The following is a 26,267-nucleotide window of genomic DNA, read 5'->3' on the forward strand; positions in this document are numbered from 1 at the left end:
GAGACTTGTCTACCTTTAGCCCCATTAGCTTGCCCATCACTACCGCTTTAGTGATAACAATCCTCTCAAGGTCCTCACCTGTCATAGCCTCATTTCTATCAGTCACTGGCATGTTATTTGTGTCTTCCACTTTGAAGACCGACACAAAAAACCTGTTCAGTTCCTCAGCCATTTCCTCATCTCCCATTATTAAAACTCCCTTCTCATCCTCTAAAGGACCAATATTTACCTTAGCCACTCTTTTTTGTTTTATATATTTGTAGAAAATTTTACTATCTGTTTTGATATTCTGAGCAAGTTTACTCTCATAATCTATCTTACTCTTCTTTATAGCTTTTTTAGTAACTTTCTGTTGCCCCCTAAAGATTTCCCAGTCCTCTCGTGTCCCACCAATCTTTGCCACTTTGTATGCTTTTTCCTTAAATTTGATACTCTCCCTTATTTCCTTAGATATCCACGGTCTATTTTCCCTCTTTCTACCGTCCTTCCTTTTCGTTGGTATAAACCTTTGCTGAGCACTGTGGAAAATTGTTTGGAAGGTTCTCCAATGTTCATCAACTGTTCCACCATAAAGTCTTTGCTCCCAGTCTACCTTAGCTAGTTCTTCTCTCATCCCATTGTAATCTCCTTTGTTTAAGCACAAAACACTAGTATTTGATTTTACCTTCTCACCCTCCATCTGTATTTTAAATTCCACCATTTTGTGATTGCTCCTTCCGAGAGGATCCCTAACTATGAGATCATTAATCAATCCTGTCTCATTACACAGGACAAGATCTAGGACCGCTTGTTCCCTCGTAGGTTCCATTACATAATGTTCCAGGAAACTATCACGGATACATTCTATAAACTCCTCCTCAAGGCTGCCTTGACCGACCTGGTTAAACCAATCGACATGTAGATTAAAATCCCCCATGATACCTGCTGTACCATTTCTACATGCATCAGTTATTTCTTTGTTTATTGCCTGCCCCACCATAATGTTACTATTTGGTGGCCTATAGACTACTCCTATCAGTGACTTTTTTGCCTTACTATTCCTGATTTCCACCCAAATGGATTCAACCTTATCCTCCATAGCACCAATGTCATCCCTTACTATTGCCCGGATGTCATCCTTTAATAACAGAGCTACACCACTCTGTCCTTCCGAATAGTTTGATACCCTTGGATATTTAACTCCCAGTCGTGACCATCCTTTAACCATGTTTCAGTAATGGCCACTAAATCATAGTCATTCACGATGATTTGCGCCATCAACTCATTTACTTTATTCCTAATACTACGAGCATTTAGGTAAAGTGCACTTATGTTGGCTTTTTTACCTCTGTTTTGAATCTTAACATCTCGATCAGTAACCCCTCCTAAGTTATATTTCCTGTTAACGTTTCTCCTAATTTTCCTTGTCGTTGAACCCATATCTTCATGCCGCGTCGCTTACCATTAATGTTTTTACTTCCAGTTCTATTCCTTTCAGGCCTATTCACTGAGCTCCCCTCAGTCACTGTACCTTGTATTGTCGCCCTTTTAGATTTTCGACTCTGGCTTCTCTGCCTTATACTTTCCCCCTTACTTCCTTTTGCTTCTGTCCCTGTTTTACTACCTTCCAACTTCCTGCATCGGTTCCCATCCCCCTGCCACATTAGTTTAAACCCTCCCCAACAGCTCGAGCAAACCCCCCCCCCCAGACCATCAGTTCCAGCCCTGCCCAGGTGCAGATCGTCCGGTTTGTACTGGTCCTACCTCCCCCAGAACCGGTTCCAATGCCCCAGGAATTTGAATCCCTCCCTCTTGCACTATCTCTCAAGCCACCCATTCATCCTATCTAACCTGACATTCCTACTCTGACTCGCTCGTGGCACTGGTAGCAATCCTGAGATTACTACCTTTGACGTCCTACGTTTTGGTTTAACTCATAACTCCTTGAATTCAGCTTGTAGGACCTCATCCCATTTTTTACCTATATCGTTGGTGCCTATGTGCACCGCGACAGCTGGCTGTTCACCCTCACCCCCCAGAATGTCCTGCAGCCGCTCCAAGACATCCTTGACCCTTGCACCAGGGAGGCAACATACCATCCTGGAGTCTCGATTGCATCCGCAGAACCGCCTGTCTATTCCCCTTATGATTGAGTCCCCTATCACTATAGCCCTGCCATTCTTCTTCCTGCCCTGCTGCGCAGCAGAGCCAGCCACGGTGCCATGAACCTTGCTGCTGCTGCCTTCCCCTGGTGAGCCATCTCCCTCAACAGTATCCAAAGCGGTATATCTGTTTTGCAGGGAGATGACTGCAGGGGACACCTGCACTGCCTTCCTACTCTTTCTCTGTCTTTTGGTCACCCATTTTCTTTCTCCCTCAGTAACTTTCACCTGCGGTGTGACCAACTCGCTAAACGTGCTATCCACGACGTCCTCAGCATCGCGGATGCTCCAAAGTGAGTCCATCCGCAGCTCCAGAGCCGTCAAGCGGTCTAACAGGAGCTGCAACTGAACACACTTATTGCACGTGAAGGAGCCAGGGACAGTGGACGTGTCCCTGAGCTCCCAGATCGCACACGAGGAGCATGACACGGGTCTGGGATCTCCTGCCATGTCTTAAACCTTAGGTAAACTTATACAACTACAATTTCAAAAAAACAAAAGAAAAAAAATAAATTAGACAGTGAAAAGAAAAACTACTTCCCAGTCACTTACCAAGGTTAAAAGCACCTCCTCCCCACCTAGCTTCAAATTCCCAAACTCACTCTTGGTTGTGCCTCACTCTGGCTGTTTCTTCTCTGGCTCACTGGGAGAACTCACCCAGGGTCTCAGATGCTCCCTGGTTCTCTCCCTGCAGCTTAAAAGTTACAGGCCAGAAGAAAGAGAGAGAGCAAAACAGTAGAGAAAAAGCACCTTCTCCCACTCTGCTCCAAATGACCTCACTCCACCAAATTACCAAGTTCCAACTTCCCACTCTGGATGTGCCTCACTCCGGCTGTGTCTCCTCGAGTGCGCTTTCTGTCTGTCTTTTATACATACCTCAGCTAACCAGGGTGACTCACACTACCTAGCTTCAAAGAGAGGAATACAATGTGCACCTTTGTGCCCCTAAACAGGCCTCAGGTGACTGACCTAACTGCCTCTCAGCAATTAGGGTGGGGGCAGCTTCAGCCAATCAGAAACTAATCTACACACTGCACTTTTATCTGAAAAACAGCAGAATGTGACTTACCACTTACCTTTCCTGATTACCTCACTGCACCAAATTACCAAGTTCCAACTTCCCACTCTGGATGTGCCTCACTCCGGCTGTGTCTTCTTGAGTTGCGCAAAGTTTCACCATATCTACATGTGCTTCCTCCGGGTGCTCAGGTTTCCTCCCTCAGTCCAAAGATGTGCAGGTTAGGTGGATTGGTCATGCCATGTTGCCCCATGGTGTCATGGGGTATCAGAGATGAGGCAGGGGAATGAGCCTGGTTGGGGTGCTCTTCAGAGGGTCAGTGCAGACTCGATGGGCCAAATGGCCTCCTTCGGCTCTGGAGTTATTCTATGATTCTATGAAAATGCCGCTATTCGGGAAATGAAAGGCCTTTTTACGGATGCGTGGAGGATTGGGCCTAATATGCCGAGCAAATGCGACATTTCTTCCAGGTGAATGGCATTAGTGGAGAGGACCAACGGAAGGCAATCCTCCTGACTGCCTGCAGGACCCCCACCTTCAGCATAATCAAGCGCCTCACTTACCCGGCAATTCCTGGACTCCTAAGTGCTCCGATGAACCCGTATAGTTAGTGGTGGATTATTTCGACACAAAAACACCCGTGATAATGCAATGGTATCAGTTTAACATGGTTGTGTGGATTCCGGGGAAGTCAGTAATGGACTTTCTGACAAGGCTCCAAAGGTTGGCTGAACTTTGTGAGTTTGGTGCATTCATCTGGGTTGTTGCCCGTGCCACGTGATAGTGAGATGAGGAATAGGGAGAGAGAGCAATTAAACACGTGGCTACAGGGATGGTGCAGGCGGGAGGGATTCAGATTTCTGGATAACTGGGGCTCTTTCTGGGGAAGGTGGGACCTCTATAGACAGGATGGTCTACATCTCAACCTGAGGGGCACCAATATCCTGGGGGGGAGATTTGTTAGTGCTCTTTGGGGGGTTTAAACTAATTCAGCAGGGGCATGGGATCCTGGATTGTAGTTTTGGGGTACGGGAGATTGAGAGTATAGAGGTCAGGAGCACAGATTTGACTTCGCAGGAGGGTGCCAGTGTTCAGGTAGGTGGTTTGAAGTGTGTCTACTTCAATGCCAGGAGTATACGAAATAAGGTAGGGGAACTGGCAGCATGGGTTGGTACCTGGGACTTCGATGTTGTGGCCATTTCAGAGACATGGATAGAGCAGGGACAGGAATGGTTGTTGCAGGTTCCGGGGTTCAGGTGTTTTAGTAAGGTCAGAGAAGGGGGCAAAAGAGGGGGAGGTGTGGCGCTGCTAGTCAAGGACAGTATTACGGTGGCAGAAAGGATGCAAGATGGGGACTCTTCTTCCGAGGTAGTATGGGCTGAGGTTAGAAACAGGAAAGGAGAGGCCACCCTGCTGGGAGTTTTCTATAGGCCACCTAATAGTTCTAGAGATGTAGAGGAAAGGATGGCGAAGATGATTCTGGAAAAGAGCGAAAGTAACAGGGTAGTTGTTATGGGAGACTTTAAATTTCCAAATATTGACTGGAAAAGATATAGTTCGAGTACATTAGATGGGTCGTTCTTTGTACAATGTATGCAGGAGGGTTGGATCTCTTGGATTTTCACATTGCAGCAATCCTTCCAGAGTTTTAAATATTGTGTGAAATACACAATATTTTTTGTTTCAACTATGTACAATGTGTGCAGGAGGGTTTCCTGACACAATATGTTGACAGGCCAACAATAGGTGAGGCCACATTGGATTTGGTTTTGGGTAATGAACCAGGCCGGTGTTAGATCTGGAGGTAGGTGAACACTTTGGAGACAGTGACCACAATTCGGTGACCTTTACATTAGTGATGGAAAGGGATAAGTATACCCCGCAGGGCAAGAGTTATAGCTGGGGGAAGGGCAATTATGATGCCATTAGACATGACTTAGGATGTGTAGGTTGGAGAAGTAGGCTGCAAGGGTTGGGCACACTGGATATGTGGAGCTTGTTCAAGGAACAGCTATTGCGTGTTCTTGATAAGTACGTACCAGTCAGGCAGGGAGGAAGGGGTCGAGCGAGGGAACCGTGGTTTAGCAAAGAAGTGGAATCTCTTGTTAAGAGGAAAAAGGAGGCCTATGTGAAGATGAAGCGTGAAGTTTCAGTTGGGGCGCTTGATAGTTACAGGGAAGCGAGGAAGGATCTAAAGAGAGAGCTAAGGCGAGCAAGGAGGGGACATGAGAAGTCTTTGGCAGGTAGGATCAAGGAAAACACAAAAGCTTTCTATAGGTATGTCAGGAATAAAAGAATGACTAGGGTAAGAGTAGGGCCAGTCAAGGACAGTGGTGGGAAGTTGTGTGTGGAGGCTGAGGAGATAAGCGAGATACTAAATGAATACTTTTCGTCAGTATTCACTCAGGAAGAAGATAATGTTGTGGAGGAGAATGCTGAGACCCAGGCTATTAGAATAGATGGCATTGAGGTGCGTAGGGAAGAAGTGTTGGCAATTCTGGACAAGGTGAAAATAGATAAGTCCCCGGGGCCTGATGGGATTTATCCTAGGATTCTCTGGGAAGCCAGGGAAGAGATTGCTGAGCCTTTGGCTTTGATTTTTATGTCATCATTGGCTACAGGAATAGTGCCAGAGGACTGGAGGATAGCAAATGTGGTCCCTTTGTTCAAGAAGGGGAGTAGAGATAACCCCAGTAACTATAGGCCGGTGAGCCTAACGTCTGTTGTGGGTAAAGTCTTGGAGAGGATTATAAAGATACGATTTATAATCATCTAGATAGGAATAATATGATTAGGGATAGTCATCATGGTTTTGTGATGGGTAGGTCATGCCTCACAAACCTTATCGAGTTCTTTGAGAAGGTGACTGAACAGGTAGACGAGGGTAGAGCAGTTGATGTGGTGTATATGGATTTCAGTAAAGCGTTTGAAAAGGTTCCCCACGGTCGGCTAGTGCAGAAAATACGGAGGCTGGGGATTGAGGGTGATTTAGAGATGTGGATCAGAAATTGGCTAGTTGAAAGAAGACAGAGAGTGGTGGTTGATGGGAAATGTTCAGAATGGAGTTCAGTTACGAGTGGCGTACCACAAGGATCTGTTCTGGGGCCGTTGCTGTTTGTCATTTTTATAAATGACCTAGAGGAGGGCGCAGAAGGATGGGTGAGTAAATTTGCAGACGACACTAAAGTCGGTGGAGTTGTAGACAGTGCGGAAGGATGTTGCAGGTTACAGAGGGACATAGATAAGCTGCAGAGCTGGGCTGAGAAGTGGCAAATGGAGTTTAATGTAGAGAAGTGTGAGGTGATTCACTTTGGAAAGAATAACAGGAATGCAGACTATTTGGCTAATGGTAAAATTCTTGGTAGTGTGGATGAGCAGAGGGATCTCGGTGTCCATGTACGTAGATCCCTGAAAGTTGCCATCCAGGTTGATAGGGTTGTGAAGAAGGCCTATGGTGTGATGGCCTTTATTGGTAGAGGGATTGAGTTCCGGAGCCATGAGATCATGTTGCAGCTATACAAAACTCTGGTACGGCCGCATTTGGAGTATTGCGTACAGTTCTGGTCGCCTCATTATAGGAAGGACGTGGAAGCTTTGGAACGGGTGCAGAGGACATTTACCAGGATGTTGCCTGGTATGGAGGGAAAATCTTATGAGGAAAGGCTGAGGGACTTGAGGTTGTTTTCGTTAGAGAGAAGAAGGTTAAGAGGTGACTTAATAGAGGCATACAAAATGATCAGAGGGTTAGATAGGGTGGACAGTGAGAGCCTTCTCCCGCGGATGGGGGTGGCTAGCACGAGGGGACATAGCCTTAAATTGAGGGGTAATAGATATAGGACAGAGGTCAGAGGTGGGTTTTTTACGCAAAGAGTGGTGAGGCCATGGAATGCCCTACCTGCAACAGTAGTGAATTCGCCAACATTGTGGGCATTTAAAAGTTTATTGGATAAGCATATGGATGATAATGGGATAGTGTAGGTTAGATGGCCTTTAGTTTTTGGACTTCCCATGTCGGTGCAACATCGAGGGCCGAAGGGCCTGTACTGCGCTGTATCGTTCTATGTTCTATGTTCTATCTCTGAGATGTTAGGGGACCGGTGTGCAGGATTAACAACATGGCAACTCAAGGGAGGTTGTTGGCAGAACCAACCTTGGATCTGAACCATTGAGCTAGCCCTGTCATGTGAGATTGCTGAGAGAGCATTCAGAAACACCATTCATGTACGACCCCCATACAGGCGTGCAGTGCCCTCTCAGGGTCGTGCTCACATGGCCAGATCAAAAACGCCAACAGTGTCAAAGCAGACCCAACAACAGGGCTACCACAGACTACCGTGACACCTTCCTGGAGGGTGGTGAGTACCGGTGGCATTGCCATGCTTGGGAGTCACAGAATGCACGGTGACCAAGGCTGCCAGAATCAACAAAGAACACGCTGCCCTGAGTGGGCAATACGATCGCCTTGAGCCAGGGCCTTGCATGTGTCTCAGCCCAAGGAGAACAACCTGATGCATCTGAATTACATCACGGCCCCCAAAGTAGCACCGGCTCGGATTAGAGTTCAAGTCAACATCCACCACCCCCCCCCCCCCCCCCCCCCCCCCCCCCCCCCCAGGTAATGCAGATCGGCTGTCAAGGATGAAGGCTTGGCAGCCGATTCACTGGGACCGCGCTCGCCAGCACCCTCCAACAAGGTACAGCAGCACTTAAATTGCTCTTGCACAGCCAACCCCACTCAGCTTGCAGCCATGGCTCCGAGGCAACCGGCCCCATGATTCTGGGAGACCTGGGGAGGCTGCAAGAGGTGGTCGAGGGCAGGGGAAGTCCTGTTCCCCCGAGGATCCTGAGGGTCAACCACAGGGCAGCCAGTGCCGCCTGGGATGTCGCATGGAAAGGATGGCTTGCACCCAGTGGAAGAAAACATCCAGGCCATAAAGGAAGCCTTGACACCAGAATATCAAAGATGGGCATGAGGAGCGCCACAAGAGGAAGTGTTTGCAAAGGCCAAGTGGCAGCTGCTATCGTCCCAGCTGTTGACACAATACGACCCTTCAAGACCGGTCACTCTCAAGTTCAAAGCCTCCTCGTATGACATTGGAGTGATGTTGTCCCATTGGTGAGCTGACGGCATGGAACGTCCAATAACATATGCATCTAGGACCCTGGCTGATGCGGAACGTTGCTTCCCCCAGATAGAGAAAGTAGGGTCGCGGTGAAAAAATTCCACCAGTACGTCTACAGGCGTACTTTATCATCATAGACCATAAGCCCCCTCCTCTTCAAGGAGGACAAGAGGATTCCTCCCATAGCCTCAGCCCAGGCCTTGTTACTAGTGGCGGACAAGTTCACGTTTGAGCACCGCCCAGGTACATAGATAGCTAACTAAGGATAAGTATGGGAAATTAGGGAGCCTTGGATAACGAGGGATATTGTGAACCTCAGCAAAAAGAAAAAGGAGGCTTTTGTATGGTACTGAAGGGTGGGGACAGTCAAAACCGTTTCGGAGTATAAAGAAAGTAGGAAGGTACTAAAGCAGGAAATTAGGAGAGCTAATTTCTCTCGGGGCCTCACGGTAGCATGGTGGTTAGCATCAATGCTTCACAGCTCCAGGGTCCCAGGTTCGATTCCCGGCTGGGTCACTGTCTGTGTGGAGTCTGCACGTCCTCCCTGTGTGTGCGTGGGTTTCCTCCGGGTGCTCCGGTTTCCTCCCACAGTCCAAAGATGTGCGGGTTAGGTGGATTGGCCATGCTAAATTGCCCGTAGTGTAAGGTTAATGGGGGGATTGTTGGGTTACGGGTATTCAGGTTACGCGGGTTTAAGTAGGGTAATCATTGCTCGGCACAACATCGAGGGCCGAAGGGCCTGTTCTGTGCTGTACTGTTCTAAATTCTAAATTCTAGGAGGAGTCGTGAAATGTCCTTGGCAAGTAGGATTAATGTGAATCCCAAAGCTTTTTATTCATACTGTTATGGGCCAGGATTTAGAGAACCCCAAAGTGTATCATTATTGAGAGCAGTTACCACTTTGGAAACCCCAAATAAACATTCATAAGCTTGCAGAGATTCACACACATCCTGTGTGGGCAGCACGGTAGCCTTGTGGATAGCACAATTGCTTCACAGCTCCAGGGTCCCATGTTCGATTCCGGCTTGGGTCACTGTCTGTGTGGAGTCTGCACATCCTCCCCGTGTGTACGTGGGTTTCCTCCGGGTGCTGCGGTTTCCTCCCACAGTCCAAAGATATGCAGGTTAGGTGGATTGGCCATGATAAATTGCCCTTAGTGTCCAAAATTGCCCTTAGTGTTGGGTAGGGTTACTGGGTTATGGGGATAAGGTGGAGGTGTTGACCTTGGATAGGGTGCTCTTTCCAAGAGCTGGTGCAGACTCGATGGGCCGAATGGCCTCCTTCTGCACTGTAAATTCTATGATATCTATGATTTCAGCTTCTCCAAAACTAAAATGAAACCAAACCCACCCTGCAGCATAAAAGGCTAAAACGAAAGTAAAAAGCTAACTGACAGCCCAGCTCCACCCACTCTCTGACATCACTGCAGTAATAAACACCCATTTCTTAAAGTTACTCTCACTACAGATATTTATTTACACCCATTTATAAACACCAATTTCGTAAAGGTACTCTCACATGACACCTCCTCTGCCAAGAAAAAAAAATAAACCATCAACTACAAGATGGTTTCATTTTTCACCTTTTCACTATCCTTTAAGAAACTCACACAATAAATATACTTTTTCATTTAAAAAAACAACACACGCAAACAGGTATAATAGTATTCCATTTTTTTTGTTCCTTTTCCTCCAACTGGAATCCTTCTCGATTGACAGTCTCTTTGAACAAGAAGGTCTCTACACGATCCGTCCATTTCTCTACGCCTCGGCATTTCTCTTTAAAGTCAGATACTTTAGTTCTATCTGATCACAGAGTCCCTTGTAATTCTCCAACACAGGAGCATTGGTTATCACAGCTTTCAGGTCGTCAAATGCCTGTTGAAAGTCCGCTATCCACTGAAAATGTTGACGTTTCTTCAGCAAGTCCATCAGTGGTGAAACCATGTGACAAAATGTTTTTACAAATGCTTGATCAAATCCACTCAGGCCAAGAAATCGCATTATTTCCCTTCGTCTTGAGGATATTTGAAACTCCTCAATAATTTTTGTTTTCATATCCCGTGGGACAATTTGACCCTGTCCGATTGTATGGCCAAGGAAAGTGACTTGGGCTTTTCCAAATTCACTTTTGGCTAGGTTTATCACCAAACCTGCCTCCTGAAGTCGATTGAATAACTCCATCAGATGTTTTAAATGTTCTTACCATGTCTGGCTGAAAATTACCAGATCATCGATGGACACCGCACAATTGGGTAATCCTGAAATGACTTTGTTAGTTAACTGTTGAAATGTGGCTGGGGCTTTTTCATGCCAAATGGCATAACTTTGAATTGGTATATACCATCTGGAGTCACAAAAGCTGAAAACTCCTTCGCCCTTTCGGATAAAGGTACCTGCCAGTAACCTTTAAGTAAATCCAGTTTGAAAATAAAAGCTGATTGTCCCACTTTCTCAATGTAATCCTCCAAACATGGGATAGGATAAGGGTCCATTCTTGTAACAGCATTAACTTTTCTATAGTCTACACACAACAGTTGGGTACCATCTGGTTTAGGGACCATCACTATGGGTGAGCTCCATTGGCTGCACCCTATTTCAATTATGCCATTTTTAAGCACACTCTCAATCTCTTTGTTAAATTGTGCCAATTTTAAAGGGTTAAGTCTGTATGGATGTTGTTTGATTGGAACAGCATTTCCCACATCTACATCATGTATAGCCATTTTAGCACTTCCCAATTTATCTCTACAAACTTGCCCACGTGATATCAATAATTCTTTCAGGTCAGTCCGTTTTTCCTCTGGAAGGTAACTCAACAATTTATCCCAATTTTTAAGAACATCCTCATTTTCCAAATTAATTTGAGGTATGTCAAATTGACAGTCACCTGGATTTGGTTGTCATTTTGAATTAGAATCATTAAAACCTCCTCCTTTTTCTCTCCTTCCCTTTCAAAGTACCTTTTAAGCATATTCACATGATACACTCGGTGAGTCTTCCTTCCATCTGGTGTTTTTACCACATAATTCACCTCACTTAATTTCCTTTCAATCTGATAAGGTCCACAAAACCTTGCTTTTAAAGGTTCACCTACCACTGGTAACAATACTAAAACTTTATCTCCACTGGCAAAACTACGAACTTTGGATTTCTTGTCCGCTACCCAATTCATCACATTTTGTGAAACTTTTAAATGTTGTCTAGCCAAGTCACCTGCTATATTTAATCGTTCCCTAAAATTTGACATGTAACCCAATAATGTAATTTCCGATTTCTCACTCACCAATTTTTCCTGAATCAATTTAAGTGGTCCTCTTGCCTCATGATGAAAATTAATTCAAAAGGACTGAATTTGGTTGACTCGTTAGGTGCATCCCTAATTGCAAACAGTACGAATGGAATTCCTTTATCCCAATCCTCTGGATAATCGTGACAATAAGCCCTCAACATTGTCTTTAATGTCTGATGCCACCTTTCGAAAGCTCCCTGCGATTTTGGATGGTACGCAGTTGATTTAATTTGTTTTATTCCTAAGCTATCCATAACTTCCTTGAATAACCTTGAGGTAAAATTTGATCCTTGATCCGATTGTATTTCTGTGGGTAGTCCATATCTAGTAAAGAATTTAAGTAACTCCTCCACAATCTTTTTAGCTGTAATATTACGTACTGCAATGACCTCTGGAAACCTAGTAGACACATCCATTATCATCAAAAGATATTGATTCCCACTTTTCATTTCAGGAAGCGATCCTACACAATCAATTAGGACCCTTGTAAAATGTTTCTCAAATGCTGGACTGTATATTAAGGGCGCTGGTTTCATCACTGCTTGAGATTTCCCTATCACTTGACATGTGTGACATGATTGACAAAATTTAACTTCATCTTTATGTAGTCCAGGCCAATAAAAATGTTTCTGGATTTTAGCTTGAGTTTTCCTTATTCCCAAACGACCTCCCACTGGTACCTCATGTGCAACTTGCAACACCTCCTTTCTATACCCTACCGGCAATAGTGCTTGATGAACTTCTGCCCACTTTTCATCTGCCTGCATATGTAAAGGTCTCAATTTTCTCAAGACATCACTTTTAAGATAGGAACACCCTGGTATACACGCAGATTCCTCTTCCATGTATGCTTTCTGATATACCCGTTTTATTTCTATATCTTTTAGTTGTAACTCCGCCAATTTTCCAGAACTAAAAATATCCACCTCATCCTCCATCTGTTCTTGTTCTTTTTCAACCATCTGATCAAAAATTGTTTCTGATAATTGCACTTCAACTTCATCTTCACTCTTTGATTTCTCCTCTTGTCTTAACCTGTGACTTTGCGACCTTGTTACTGCACAATCCGGAAAAATCCCAGGATATTCGTCCTTCAACACTTCAGTTGTCTGATTTTCCACTGACTGATCCACCACAGTAGGCATCACTCCCACCTGCGATCCAGCTGTATCATTACCCAAGATAAACTGTATTCCTGGACAAGATAGTTTCTCTATTAGTCCTACTACAACTTCACCACTCTTACCTTATATAATGAAACACTACTCATCTCACCCTGAATTCCACATATTACCATCTTTTCTGGTAATATTCATCCCAAACTACATAACTCCTCATCTCTTACCATTAAAGATTGACTGACTCCCATATCTCTTAATGTTGTGACTTCTTTAGCTGCTCCTCCTGATACACAAGTAAATTATTTTAAAACATCTGGCACGTTCTTATCAATCACCTCTTGGTCAGGCTGTACAATCTTTTGCACCTTCGCTTCCCTTGGGCTTTCATTTACCACTTTAACAAACCCCACTGTCTTATCTTGTTTTACCACATCAGCCTTCCCAGTGCTTTTCTTCAACTACCAACACTGTGAATGGACATGGCCTAGTTTATTACAGTGAAAACATTTGAAACTTTTCCCGTCTGTTCCACCCTCCTGGATTTCTTTTTTGGTCTGAGGTACATTCCCCTTATTATCTCCCATCAGATCACCTTTACCTTTACCACTTGAGTATTTCTCATGTCCCCAGTTTATATCCCTCACAGGCTGAAACTGATGTTGGAAACCAAGCTTTGATTTATGAACTAATTCATAATCATCTGCCATTTCTGCTGCTAACCTCGCAGTTTTAACGCTCTGCTCTTCCACATGAGTTCTCACTACATCAGGAATTGAATTTTTAAACTCCTCCAAAAGCATAATTTCTCTGAGAGCTTCATGTTTCATCTATTTTCAAAGCCCTATCAAAATAACTCTGATCCTTTCAAACTCCTTGTATGTTTGACCAAATTCTTTCCTTAAATTTCTAAATCTTTGTCTGTCGGCTTCAGGCACTAGTTCATATGCGCACCTAAGATGGATTTTTTCACCTTCTCATACGTCCCAGATACCTCCTCCGGTAGTGATGCAAACACTTCACTAGCCCTACCTACCAGCTTTGTTTGAATCAGTAATACCCACATGACCTGTGGCCATTCCATTTTTTTAGCTACCTTCTCAGATGAAAAATATATTTAAATAGATCCCCACCAAGCATTCTACTTTGACGCTCTTTCTCACCATCCTCATCAGTATCCTCAAATTGTACATTTATGTCTGCCAATTTCAACTGACTGTCATGTTTCATGGCCATTTTCTGAAGTTAGAACTCTCTCTCTTACTGATCTGTATCTCCCTTTCTCTTTATGTTTCTTCTGCTAGGGATTTTCTTTCTTTTTTCCTTTCTTCTCTCTCCTTTTTAAAAAATACATTTAGAGTACCTAATTCATTTTTTCCAATTAAGGGGCAATTTAGCATGGCCAATCCACCTACCCTGCACATCTTTGGGTTGTGGGGGCGAAACACACGCAAACACGGGAAGAATGTGCAAACTCCACACAGACAGTGACCCAGAGCTGGGATCGAACCTGGGATTTCGGCGCCTTGAGGCCGCAGTGCTAACCCACTGCGCCACCGTGCTGCCCTCTCTCTCCTTTTCTTTGTCCTCTCTATCTCTCTTTTTCCTCTCTCTCTCTCTCTTTCTTTTTCCTCTCACTCTCTCTTTCGTATTCAAGCTGCTTTAATTCTTTCTCATGTTCAAGTTGCATGATCTGGAACTGAATTTTTGCTATTTCCAATGAGTCAAACTGTATCTGAGGCAACTTTAAATGCTTAGCCACCACCATAATTATCTCATCTTTTCGCATTTTGTCAGGTAATGTTAACTGCAATGTTTTTGCCAAATCTCACCATCTGCTTTTAGTCTCTGTCCGTAAGCGCTATGAGGCAGCAATGCTAACCACTGTTCACCCCCTATGAACCTAATGAGTCAGGGAGCACGTTTTACCATTGCCTATCTACCATGTGTGTTCAGTTATGTTTCACAAAGCCTCTCTGACAAAGATAAACTTCTAAAGGGTGTCAGGGATGCAGAGCATTTCCAAAATGGAGAAAGTTCCCCCGCATAGATAGAACATAGAACATAGAACAGTACAGCACAGAACAGGCCCTTCGGCCCTCGATGTTGTGCCGAACAATGATCACCCCACTTAAACCCACGTAACCCGTATACCCGTAACCCAACAATCCCCCCATTAACCTTACACTACGGGCAATTTAGCATGGCCAATCCACCTAACCCGCACATCTTTGGACTTTTTCTCTCTTGTGTGTGGCCGTCTCCACCCCCAAAAACCTCAGAGCCTCTGAAAGAGCCATTGTCTACAAAACACTCCCTACTTAAACTAAAATACCACACCTGAAAAGCAACCACAATATGCTCCCCCCTCACTGTCTTTAAGTTCACTAAGCCAATCCAATAGATCGACTTTTACCCCGGACGAGCCTCCAATTTGTTATGGGCCAGGGTTTACAGAACCCCAAAGTGTATCATGGAGTTCACCTGACCCACAACCTGTAATAGATTGTGGTATGGGGAGCACAGGGCCCACTCTACAGATGTGGTACAGCAAAAAGGGAAAAGTATTTTTTAAAGAAAAACAATGTTTATTCTATGAACTCAAGTTGACCTTTTTAAAACATAGTGATCATCTTTGCAACCATTAATTCAAATATAACTCCCAAAGAATACAACACTAAGTAATACTTAATAAGTTCCCAAACAACATTCAGAAGACACTGTTTAACACAAACACAATGTTTAACACAAAGACAATGTTTAACACAATGATCAGGTTTAAATTCACTATTGAGAGCAGTTACCACTTTGAAAACCCCAAATAAACATTCATAAGCTTGCAGAGATTCACACACATCTTGCTGTGATTTCAGCTTCTCCAAAACTAAAACGAAACCAAACCCACCCTGCAGCAAAAAGACTAAAGCGAAAGTAAAAAGCTGACAGACAACCCAGCTCCACCCACTCTCTGACATCCCTGCAGTAATAAACACCCATTTCTTAAAGGTACTCTCACTGCAGATATTTATGTACACACCCATTTATAAACACCAATTTCTTAAAGGTACTCTCACATGACAATACTTAAAAAGCAAGAGGGTGGTCAGGGAAAGAATTGGACCACTTAAGGACAGTTGTGTTAAACCAGAGGAAATAGGCGAGGTACTAAGTGAGTACCTTGTATCAGTGTTCACCAGCTTGACAAATACATGGATAGGATGGGTATGCAGGGATACGGCACAAGGAAGTGCTGAGGGTTTTGGAAAAGGTTGGCATCATGACCAGTACAGGCTTGGAGGGCTGTTCCTGTGCTGTATTGTTCTTTGTTCTTTCTTTGAATGAGCACTCTACCCATGCACACTCCCCCCTATCCCCATAGTCCAATAACTAACCTGGACACTAAGGTGAAATTTTATCTTGGCCAATCACCTAACCTGCACATCTTTGGACTGTGGGAGGAAACCGGAGCACACGGAAGAAACCCATGCAGAAACGGGGACAATGTACAAACTTCACACAATGTACAATCCTCACCCAATGTTGGGACTGAAGCCGGGACCTAGCACTATGAGGCAGCAACCACTGTTCAACCCCTATGTACCTAATGAGTCAGGGAGCACATTTTACCATTGCCTATCTACCATGTGTGTTCAGATATGTTTCACAAAGCCTCTCTGACAAAGATAAACTTCTAAAGGGTGTCAGGGATGCAGAGCATTTCCAAAATGGAGAAAGTTCCCCCGCATAGATAATCATTCTTTTTCTCTCTTGTTCAGGTGCTCCAGCAATGCCACAAATTCCTGCCGTACCTGCTTATCAGACAATGCCTTTAATGCCTACAATGCAGCCAACGATGCCTTTAATGCCTACAATGCAGCCGACGATGCCTTTAATGCCTACAATGCAACAAATACCTGCAATGCAAAGTGTTCCTATGATGCAACCAATGGCACCATCAATGCCAGGTAACTTACTCTCTGTTTGGTCCCTCTTTATCAGTGATCTACTATGATTAATGATCCCCTGAACATTCACTGTTATTCATCTGAAGTTGCAAATACCCTCTTCCTATATCCCTATATCCTGGCTTGAAATCGAGGTAAGCCACTGGTCAAGACATTTGATTCTCAGGGCAGCACGGTGGCGCAGTGGTTAGCATTGCTGCCTGTGGCACTGAGGACCCGGGTTCGAATCCCGACCCTGGGTCACTGTCTGTGCGGAGTTTGCACGTTCTCCCCGTGTCTGTGCGGGTTTACCTCCACAACCCAAAGATGTACAGGTTAGGTGGATTGGCTACGCTAACTTGCCCCTTAATTAGAAAGAATTATTGGGTACTCTAAATTTAAAAAAAAAAGACATTTGATTCCCTGCCCCTATATCCCAGCCACTGCATATGTGCCATGCTTCCAATATGGTGGCAGGAAAGCACTCATGATGAGTCATTATATAATTCAAAGGTTGTTATAACCTGCCTGCTTACACTGGCTGGGGACTAATGGCAATCCCACAATCCTTAGGGAGTATGAGCTTCCCCAATGAGGGAGGTGGAGAAATCATTAGCAGGTCCTGCATAAATAAACCAAGCCAGTCATGAACCAGCTAGAGCGGAGTGAACAGCAAGGCAGTTACTGCCGCTGTTGTATGTATACATTATATATGTTATTGTAAGTAAAGTTTTCATTCTGTTCTACAAACTCGTGCTGGATTCCCCGTGGCCCTCACAAAAGAGATGGAACAGGTTCCAGGAACTGAAAGGACTCCTCTTCCCACTGTTATACATTATGTTCTTGGCAATAGTGTGTTACATGTTTTACTGGTTTCCTCTCTAACAGGCTCTTTCTCTCCGGCAATAATGATGCCCCAGAACAGTGTGCCTCAGATGGCACCTATGCACCAATATCCAAGATCTCATTTCTCCCAACCTGAACATCAGATTGACTCCTCCCACCTCGCAGCTCAGCAGCAGACGTTCATCAACCAGCAGGCACTCCTCTTGGTGAGTGTACAGGTCTCAAATAGACCATACATACTGACAGTTATACAGTGTGAAATGTGTAAGATCCATGGCTGCATGAACTGTTATACAGACTGAGATCAATGTGCTGCAAATGTATTTGAAATGTAAGTTACATTGCGTCCCTTTAGCCTTTCTGAGCAAAGGTAGTTCTAAGTGTAGCACTCAGCCAGTCAGATTTATATAAGGTGAAGAACAGGTTAAGGGGGGGGGGTTGTTGGGTTACGGGTATAGGGTGGATACGTGGGTTTGAGTAGGGTGATCATTGCTCGGCACAACATCGAGGGCCGAAGGGCCTGTTCTGTGCTGTACTGTTCTATGTTCTATGTAACACAACATAAGAAAACATAAATAATACAGTCCTTGGGGATGTTCCTCCATTAATACTGTGGCTACCAGGGCAGGTCAGAGGCTAAGAATCCTATGGTGAGTTACTCACGTCCTGACCCCCAAAGCGTGTCCACCATCTACAAGGCACAAGTCAGGAGTGTAATGGAATACTCCCCACTTGCCGGCATGAGTGCAGCTCCCACAACACTCAAGAAGCTCAACACCATCCAGGTCAAAGCAGGATTGCTCCCCCTTCCCGAAATTTTCAAACTATCCACCACCGATGAACAGTAGCATCCATGTACACCATCTACAAGATGCACTGCAGTAACTCACAAAGGTTCTTTTGACAGCACTTTCCAAACCCACGACCATTACCATCTAGAAGGACATGATGTGGAGATGCTGGTGTTGGACTGGGGTGAGCACAGTAAGAAGTCTTACAACACCAGGTTAAAGCCCAACAGGTTTGTTTTGAATCACTAGCTTTCAAGCACTGCTCTTTCCTCAGGTGAATGAAGAGGCAGGTTCCAGACACATATATATAGAATCAAAGGTGCAAGATGATAATTTGAATGTAGGTAATTAAGTCCTTACAGGTCCAAACGGAGCAACTGGAGAGAGGGATAATCACAGGTTAAAGAGGTGTGAATTGTCTCAAGCCAGGACAGTTGGGAGGATTTTGCAAGCCAAGGCCAGATGGTGGGAGGTGAATGTAATGCAACATGAATCCAAGGTCCCAGTTAAGGCTGCACTCATTTGTGTGTGGAACTTGGCTATAAGTTTCTGTCGCCGATTCTGCATTGTCGTGCATCCTGAAGGCCGCCTTGGAGAACGCTTACTCGAAGATCAAAGGCTGAATGCCCTTGACTGCTGAAGTGTTCATCAACTGGAAGGGAACATTCCTGCCTGCCGATTGTCGCGTGATGTCCATTCATCTGTTGTCACAGTGTCTGCATGGTCTCGCCAATGTACCACACTTCGGGACATCCTTTCCTGCAGCGTATCAGGTAGACAACGTTGGCCGAGTTGCACGAGTATGTACCACGTACCTGGTGGGTGATGTTCTCACATCTAATGGTGGTACCCATGTCGATGGTCTGACATGTCTTGCAGAGATTGCCCTGGCAGGGTTGTGTGGTGTCATGGTCGCTGTTCTGAAGGCTGGGTAGTTTGCTGCAAAAAATGGTTTGTTTGAGTTTGCGCGGTTGTTTGAAGGCAAGTAGTGGGGGTATGGGGATGACCTTGGCAAGATGTTCGTCTTCATCGATGACGTGTTGAATGCTGCGAAGAAGATGTCGTAGTTTCCCCGCTCCGGGGAAGAACTTGACGACGAAGGGTACTCTGTCGGTTGTGTCCCATGTTATCTTCTGAGGAGGTCGGTGTGTTTTTTACTGTGGCGCGTTGGAACTGCCGATCGATGAGTCGAGCACCATATCCCGTTCGTACAAGGGCATCTTTCAGCGTCTGTAGATGTCTGTTACCCTCCTCCTCTGAGCAGATCCGGTGTATATAGAGGCCTTGTCCGTGGCAGTTGAAGGTGTTGAGTACTGAGGCTGTTGCAGCAATGCTGTCGTCATGGGGGATGTTGGTGTAGACTGTCGAGACGTCCATTGTGACGAGGAATGTTCCTGTTCAACTGGTCCATGGGTGCTGAGTTTTTGTAGGAAGTCCGTCATATCACGACAGAAGCTGGGCGTACCTTGAACGATGAGTTTCAAGATGCCCTCGATGTAGCCAGAGAGATTCTCACACAGGGTCCCATTGCCTGAAACGATAGGACGGCCTGGTGTGTTGGCCTTGTGTATTTTCGGGAGGCAGTAGAGATCTCCAATGCGGGGAGTACGTGGGATGAGAGGACGTAGGGTGCTCTGAAGGTCTGGATCCAAGGTCTTGATCAGTCTATTAAGTTGGCGGGTGTGTTCCTTGGTCGGATCTGTGGGTAACTGTCTGTAGTGTTCCTGGTTGTTGAGTTGTCGGTATTCTTCTTTGCAGCAGTTCGTTCTGTTCAGTATGACGGTGGCCTCTCCTTTTGCCTGCTGGTTTGATGATGATGTTGCGGTTGGTCTTGAGAGCGCGGAATCCGCTGCATTGTGCTTGGGTGACGTTTGGGGCTGATTTGTGAATGCGACTGATTAATCTGGCATTGACGTGACCCCTGATGGCTTGAGCATGCATGTCGAGTCTAGGGCAGTGGCTTTCCGGAGAGGACCAATTCGACTCTTTCCTCTTCGGTTGCCGCACCGCAGATCTCTCGGTCTGCTGTTCCGGTTCATTGGTTGTCTCATTGGGTTCGCTGTTGGCCTCTTGGGGTCTGTGGAAGAACTCCCGGAGCCTCATTCACCTGATGAATTCCTCCGTGTCTGCCGTGAGACTGCTGGGGTCCATTTTGGTGGTGGTGCAGAGATTGAGCCCTCTGCTGAGGACTTCAATTTCGTCTGGTTGAAGGGTGTAGTCCGACAAATTGACAATAGATTTCCTTGTATTGTTTTCTACTGTGGTAATGGGGAGGCTTGGTTGCTGCTGGTAGTGATGCCGAGTTTCTCAAGCTTCCTGTTCTTGGTGTGCACATAGGTGGCGTAGTATCATTGTCTCATCTGTTTGGCCGTGTTCCGCAGCTGGTCTGCTGCGTCCTGAGCGCAAGTTGAGAATATGGACTCTATCTTGGTTTCCAGATTGCGGGTTTGCTGTAGAGCTGGTGTACGAGGTGGTAGAGGAGTGTGAGAGAGATGTGACGGCAGAGTCTCGCAGCGTAGTCTGTGTTGTAGGTCGACTTGAGTGGGTTTGTGATCTGTAGCCCTTTCGGGATCTTGTCTGCTTTTTTGCAACTTTGTAGAAACTTTATGTCAGTGTCTATAAGTGCGATCTTCTTGGAGATCCTCTCCACTTTGAGCCGGCAGTTTGCAGTGTCGATGGTAGCTATGATGTGGAGATGCCGGCGTTGGACTGGGATGAGCACAGTAAGAAGTCTTACAACACCAGGTTAAAGTCCAACATGTTTGTTTCAAACACTAGCTTTCGGAGCACTGCTCCTTCCTCAGGTAAATGAAGAGGTAGGTTCCAGAAACATATTTTATATATATATATATATATATAGACAAAGTTAAAGGTGCAAGATGATACTTTAAATGTAGGTGATTAAGCCCTTACAGGTCCAAATGGAGCAACTGGAGAGAGGGATAACCAAAGGTTAAAGAGGTGTGAATTGTCTCAAGCCAGGACAGTTGGTAGGATTTTGCAAGCCCAGGCCAGATGGTGGGGGGTGAATCTAGAAGGACAGGAGTAGATACCTGCGAACTCCACCACCTGGAAGTTCCCCTCCAAGTCACTCACCACCCTAACTTGGAAATATATCACTGTCCCTTCACTGTTGCTGGGGCAACATCCTGGAATCCCTATCGAACTGCACTGTGGGAGCACCTACACCGCAAAGGCAGCAGCAGGTCAAGAAGGCAACTAACCAACACCTTCTGAAGGGCATCTAGGGATGGGCAATAAATGTTGGCCTAACCAGCTCTGCCCACATTCTGTAAATTAATTTTTTCAATATTTTAAAGTTCAACAAGATCATGGTTCAGTTCCACTTACCACCCCTATGCCCATATCCCTTGTTCAAAAATCTATTGATCTCAGACTTAAATGTACTCAGTGCCTGAACATCCATAGGGGTACAGAATTCCAAAGATTCACAACATTGGATTGAAGGAATTTCTCTTCATCTCAGTCCAGAATGGCTGATCACCTATGAGACGATGACCACCACCCGCATTCTACACTCTGCAGCCAGGTGAGGCATCCTGTCAATCCCTCGAGGAATGTTATAGCTTTCAATGAGTTCACCACTCATTCGTCTGAACTCCCGTGGGTATAGGCCCATTATGCACGATTCCAGGAACTAATCTAGTGATTGCTTTGATCACCTCAATTCAATTTCCTCTACATTGAATAAAACAAAGAATACTGGAAATACACAGAAGAGCAAGCAGCATCAGTAGCAAGAGAAACCGTTAACTTTTCAGGTGAATGGCCGCTAATCAGAACCCCTCAAAAGAGGAAGTCTCTGCTCAAAGCGAGTGGGAAAGGGACTTCAACCCTGGGCCAACAAATGAACAGTCTTACCTTCTACTCACAGAGTTCTCTGGGCTCCATTCCTAATCTGTGCTGAGTTAGTTGCTGTCAGCCAGGACTGATCTCGGGATGCTACAATTGGTGTATGTGCTTCTGACAAAGAGCAGGGGAAACCAGCCCAGAATCCTGTTCATGTGAATATGTACATATAAACTCAAATACGTAAAAGGCCCTTGTCCTATCATGTTTGTGATGACTGGAAGTGACTGGAACAATTAGTTCCCTTCAATTCTTCATCAAATTCTCTTTTGAAAGTTACTGTTGAATCTGCATCCAATGCCCTTTCTTGCAGCACATTGGTGCTGAAACCCTCATCATTGAATCATAGAATCTATGGCAAGGAGGCAGGCTCTTTGACCCAAACTAGTCCATGCCAACCAAAAAGCCCATTTAAGCTAACCCCATTTGCCTGCATTTGGCCTATATCCCACTGAACCTTACCTATCCATGTGTCTGTCGAAATGCCTTTTAAATGTTGTCAATATCCCTGTCTCAACCACTTCCTCCAGGAGCTCGTTCCACATACGAACCACCCTCTGTGTAAAAAGGTTGCTCCTCAGGTTTCCATTAATTTTTTCCCCTCTTAACTTAAACCTATGCCCTCTTGTTCTTGATTCCCTAACCCTGGGATAAAGACTGATCCCTCTCTTGACCTTACACACCTCTATAAAATCAAAACTCAAGTCTCCCACGCTCCAAAGAAAAAAGTCCTGGCCTGTCCAATCTCTCCCTATAACTCAGTCCCTTAGTCCTGGCAACATCCTTGTAAATCTCTTCTGCTCTCTCTCCAGTTTAATAACATCTTACCTATAGCAAGGTGACCTAAACTGACCACAATACACCAGGTGCAGCCTCACCAACGTCCTATACAATTGCAATATAACTTCCCAACTTCTATACTCAATGCCCTGACTGATGAAGGCCAGCATGTCAAAAGCCTCTTTCACTGCCCTATCTACCTGTCACTCCACCTTTAGCGAACCGTGCACCTGAACACCAAAGTCCCTCTGTTCCACGATACTCCCGGAGGTTCTACCATTCATCTTGAAAGTCCTACCTTGATTTGATTTCCAAAATGCAACACCTCACACTTATCTGTATTGAACTCCATTTTCCATTTCCCGGCCCACTTCCCCAGCTGATCAAGATCCTGCTATAATTTTTGATAACCTTCCTCACTGTCTACAATACCACCTATTTTAGTGTCATCCGCAAACTTACTGATCATTGTTCGTACATTCTTATCCAAATCATTGATATAGATAGAAAACAGCAATGAACCCAGCACTGACCCCTGAGGCACACCACTGGTCTCAGGCCTCCAGTGCAACAAGCATCCTTCCACCATTACCCTCTGTTTCCTCCCACCAAGCCAAAGTTTTATCCAATTTGCCAGCTCTCCCTGGATTCCATGTGATTTAACCTTCCAGAGCAGCCTACCATGTGGACCGTTATCAAAGGCCTCACTGAAGTCTATGTAGGCTATGGCTACCGCCTTGCCCTCATCAACCTTCCTAGTCACTTCATCAAAGAACTCTAACAAATTTGTAAGGCATGATCTCCCTATGCACAAAGCCATGCTGACTACTCCTAATCAAACCCTGTCTATCCAAATACCTGTATATCTTATCCCTCAGAATCCCTCTCTAGTAACTTACCCATCACAGATGTTAGGCTTACCGGTCTATAATTCCCAGGTTTTCCTTTGCAGCCCTTCTTAAATAAGGGCACAACATTTTCTACCCTCCAGTCTTCCAGTACCTCACCCATGGCTAATGATGATGCAAATATCTCAGCCAGGGCTCCCGCAATTTCTTCTTTAGTCTCACACAGTGTTCTTGTATATACCTGGTCAGAGCCAGGAGATTTATCCCCCTTCATACATTTTACTAGGTCTATCACCTTCTCTACTGTAATGCAAACTGTCCCCAATATATCGCCATTAACCTTCCCAGGTTCCCAAGTCTTCATGTCTTTCTCCACGGTAAACACAGAGGAGAAATATTCATTGGGAACCTCACCCATCTCCTGCGGTTCCATACACGCGTCCACTTTGGTCCTTGAAAGGTCCTATTCTGTCTCTAGTTATTCTTTTTCCTTTAATACACTCTCAGCCAAAGCTACCTTATGCCCCTTTTTTCCTTCTTGACCTTTTTGCCGTCCTAATTTCCTTCTTTTTTTTTAAATTTAGTGTACCCAATCATTTTTCCAATTAAGGGGCAATTTAGAGTGGCCAATCCACCTAGCTTGCACATTTTTGGGCTGTGGGGGCGAAACCCACGCAAACACAGGGAGAATGTGCAAACTCCACACGGACAGTGACCCAGAGCCGGGATCGAACCTGGGACCTCAGCGCCGTGAGGCCGCAGTGCTAACCCACTGCGCCACCGTGCTGCCCCTAATTTCCTTCTTGGTGCCATCCTTTATCACATCAGCTCATCCCTTCACAGCCTCCAATGTCCCATTCTTCACAAGTTGCCCCTCATGAGACTCAGTTGCCTAAATCCTATCCAGTGCTGTCCCACTTTCCTATTCTCTTGCTCCTTACCAGTCTTTGCCGGTTCCCCAGTCTGTAGGGAAATATCTTTATTTATAACTCATTCCATGGCCTCATCCCTCCCTCATTGATAACCCCCTTCAGCCCTATGTTCCTGCACTTTCCCTCTGTTCCTGAAAGTCAGGTTTCTGTAATATCCTGTACAGGACCTATGGGGCGAGAATGCTTGTCTTCCCTATGCTCCTTGTGGAGTATGAGCTAACCCACAAGGAGTGGGGTATCGCAATTACCCAATGTATAAAAGATTGGCCATAAGGCACCAACGAGAGAGAGAATAACCCGGTAGGGAGCTACCTATTAGTGTATATATTGTTTGTGTAAATTAAACTTTGTTCATATTTTACTCGGTGCGGACTTCCCTTGTCCTTATTAAACTTTCCTTTGCATCTCCCTCCACTCCTCCATTGGCAGCAGAATCCCCTCTCTAAAATTCTTCCCAAAAGGCCCTACATCACTTTCCATCTTCCTACTTCCTTTCACCAAAAGCCTCCTTCAACTCTGATGTGTCCGGCAGGTTGGTTTGACGTTGACTGCAACTGGATGCAGTGAAGCTAGAAACAGGCGTCTGACACAGGAGATGATCCAACACTGTTTTATTAAACTAGTGTACTGCTGTACATGTTCAGCTGTGGGGTGACACTCTCCTAATCTAACTGATTACCGCTTACTGGCTTGACCAGACTTACTAGCTTCTGCATGGTCATGGTGCTCACTAGCTTCTGCACTCTGACTGTCTCAGTAACTGGGTCCTGAGAGAGGGAGAGTCTTAATGCCCTGTGGGCTTTATAGTGGTGATGTCCTGTCTGGTGATTGGTTGTTCTGTGTTGTGTGTTTATTGGTCACCCTGTGTGTCAATCACTGCCTGTCTGCATTTCATTATATGCATGAGTGGATATTATGAAATCTCCCCTTTTTAAAAAATAAATTTTGGAACATGGAGGTATATACATGCCTGACTATGTACAAGTGGTAAGTTAATGAACATATGTACATGGGAAGGTGTCTATCGTGCAGATACAGAGCAAACTGAACAAAATTTACAAGAATTAAGTCTATAGATACAGTCTTTGAGGTGGGCGATGAATTCTTGTCGATCGCCGCAGAGGTGGAGCAGAAGACGCCGGTACTTGGACAGGCGGGATTGCTGCCATTGCGGCGGTGTCGTGGACAGGCGGGATTGCTGCCATTGCGGCGGTGTCGTGGACAGGCGGGATTGCTGCCATTGCGGCGGTGTCGTGGACAGGCGGGATTGCTGCCATTGCGGCGGTGTCGTGGACAGGCGGGATTGCTGCCATTGCGGCGGTGTCGTGGACAGGCGGGATTGCTGCCATTGCGGCGGTGTCGTGGACAGGCAGGATTGCTGCCATTGCGGCGGTGTCGTGGACAGGCGGGATTGCTGCCATTGCGGCGGTGTCGTGGACAGGCGGGATTGCTGCCATTGCGGCGGTGTCGTGGACAGGCGGGATTGCTGCCATTGCGGTGGTCTCGTGGACAGGTGGGATCGCTGGCAGCTCGATGGCCTCGTGGCAGGAGACGTCCGGAGGAG

At 45.5% G+C, this 26,267-nt stretch overlaps 1 protein-coding gene across 1 annotated transcript in view; it reads left to right on the forward strand.

Moving 5' to 3' along the window:
• Nucleotides 1-26,267, forward strand: part of myo15b (myosin XVB) — a 709,406-nt gene that overhangs the window by 425,192 nt on the left and 257,947 nt on the right. The window contains exons 36-37 of the mRNA XM_038776546.1: nt 16,469-16,657; nt 17,525-17,688. Of these exons, the coding sequence (XP_038632474.1) occupies nt 16,469-16,657; nt 17,525-17,688 (353 nt within the window). The remainder of the gene's footprint in view (nt 1-16,468; nt 16,658-17,524; nt 17,689-26,267) is intronic.

This window comes from Scyliorhinus canicula, chromosome 18 (genome assembly GCF_902713615.1).
Source record: "Scyliorhinus canicula chromosome 18, sScyCan1.1, whole genome shotgun sequence".
In the NCBI taxonomy this organism is placed as follows: domain Eukaryota; kingdom Metazoa; phylum Chordata; class Chondrichthyes; order Carcharhiniformes; family Scyliorhinidae; genus Scyliorhinus; species Scyliorhinus canicula.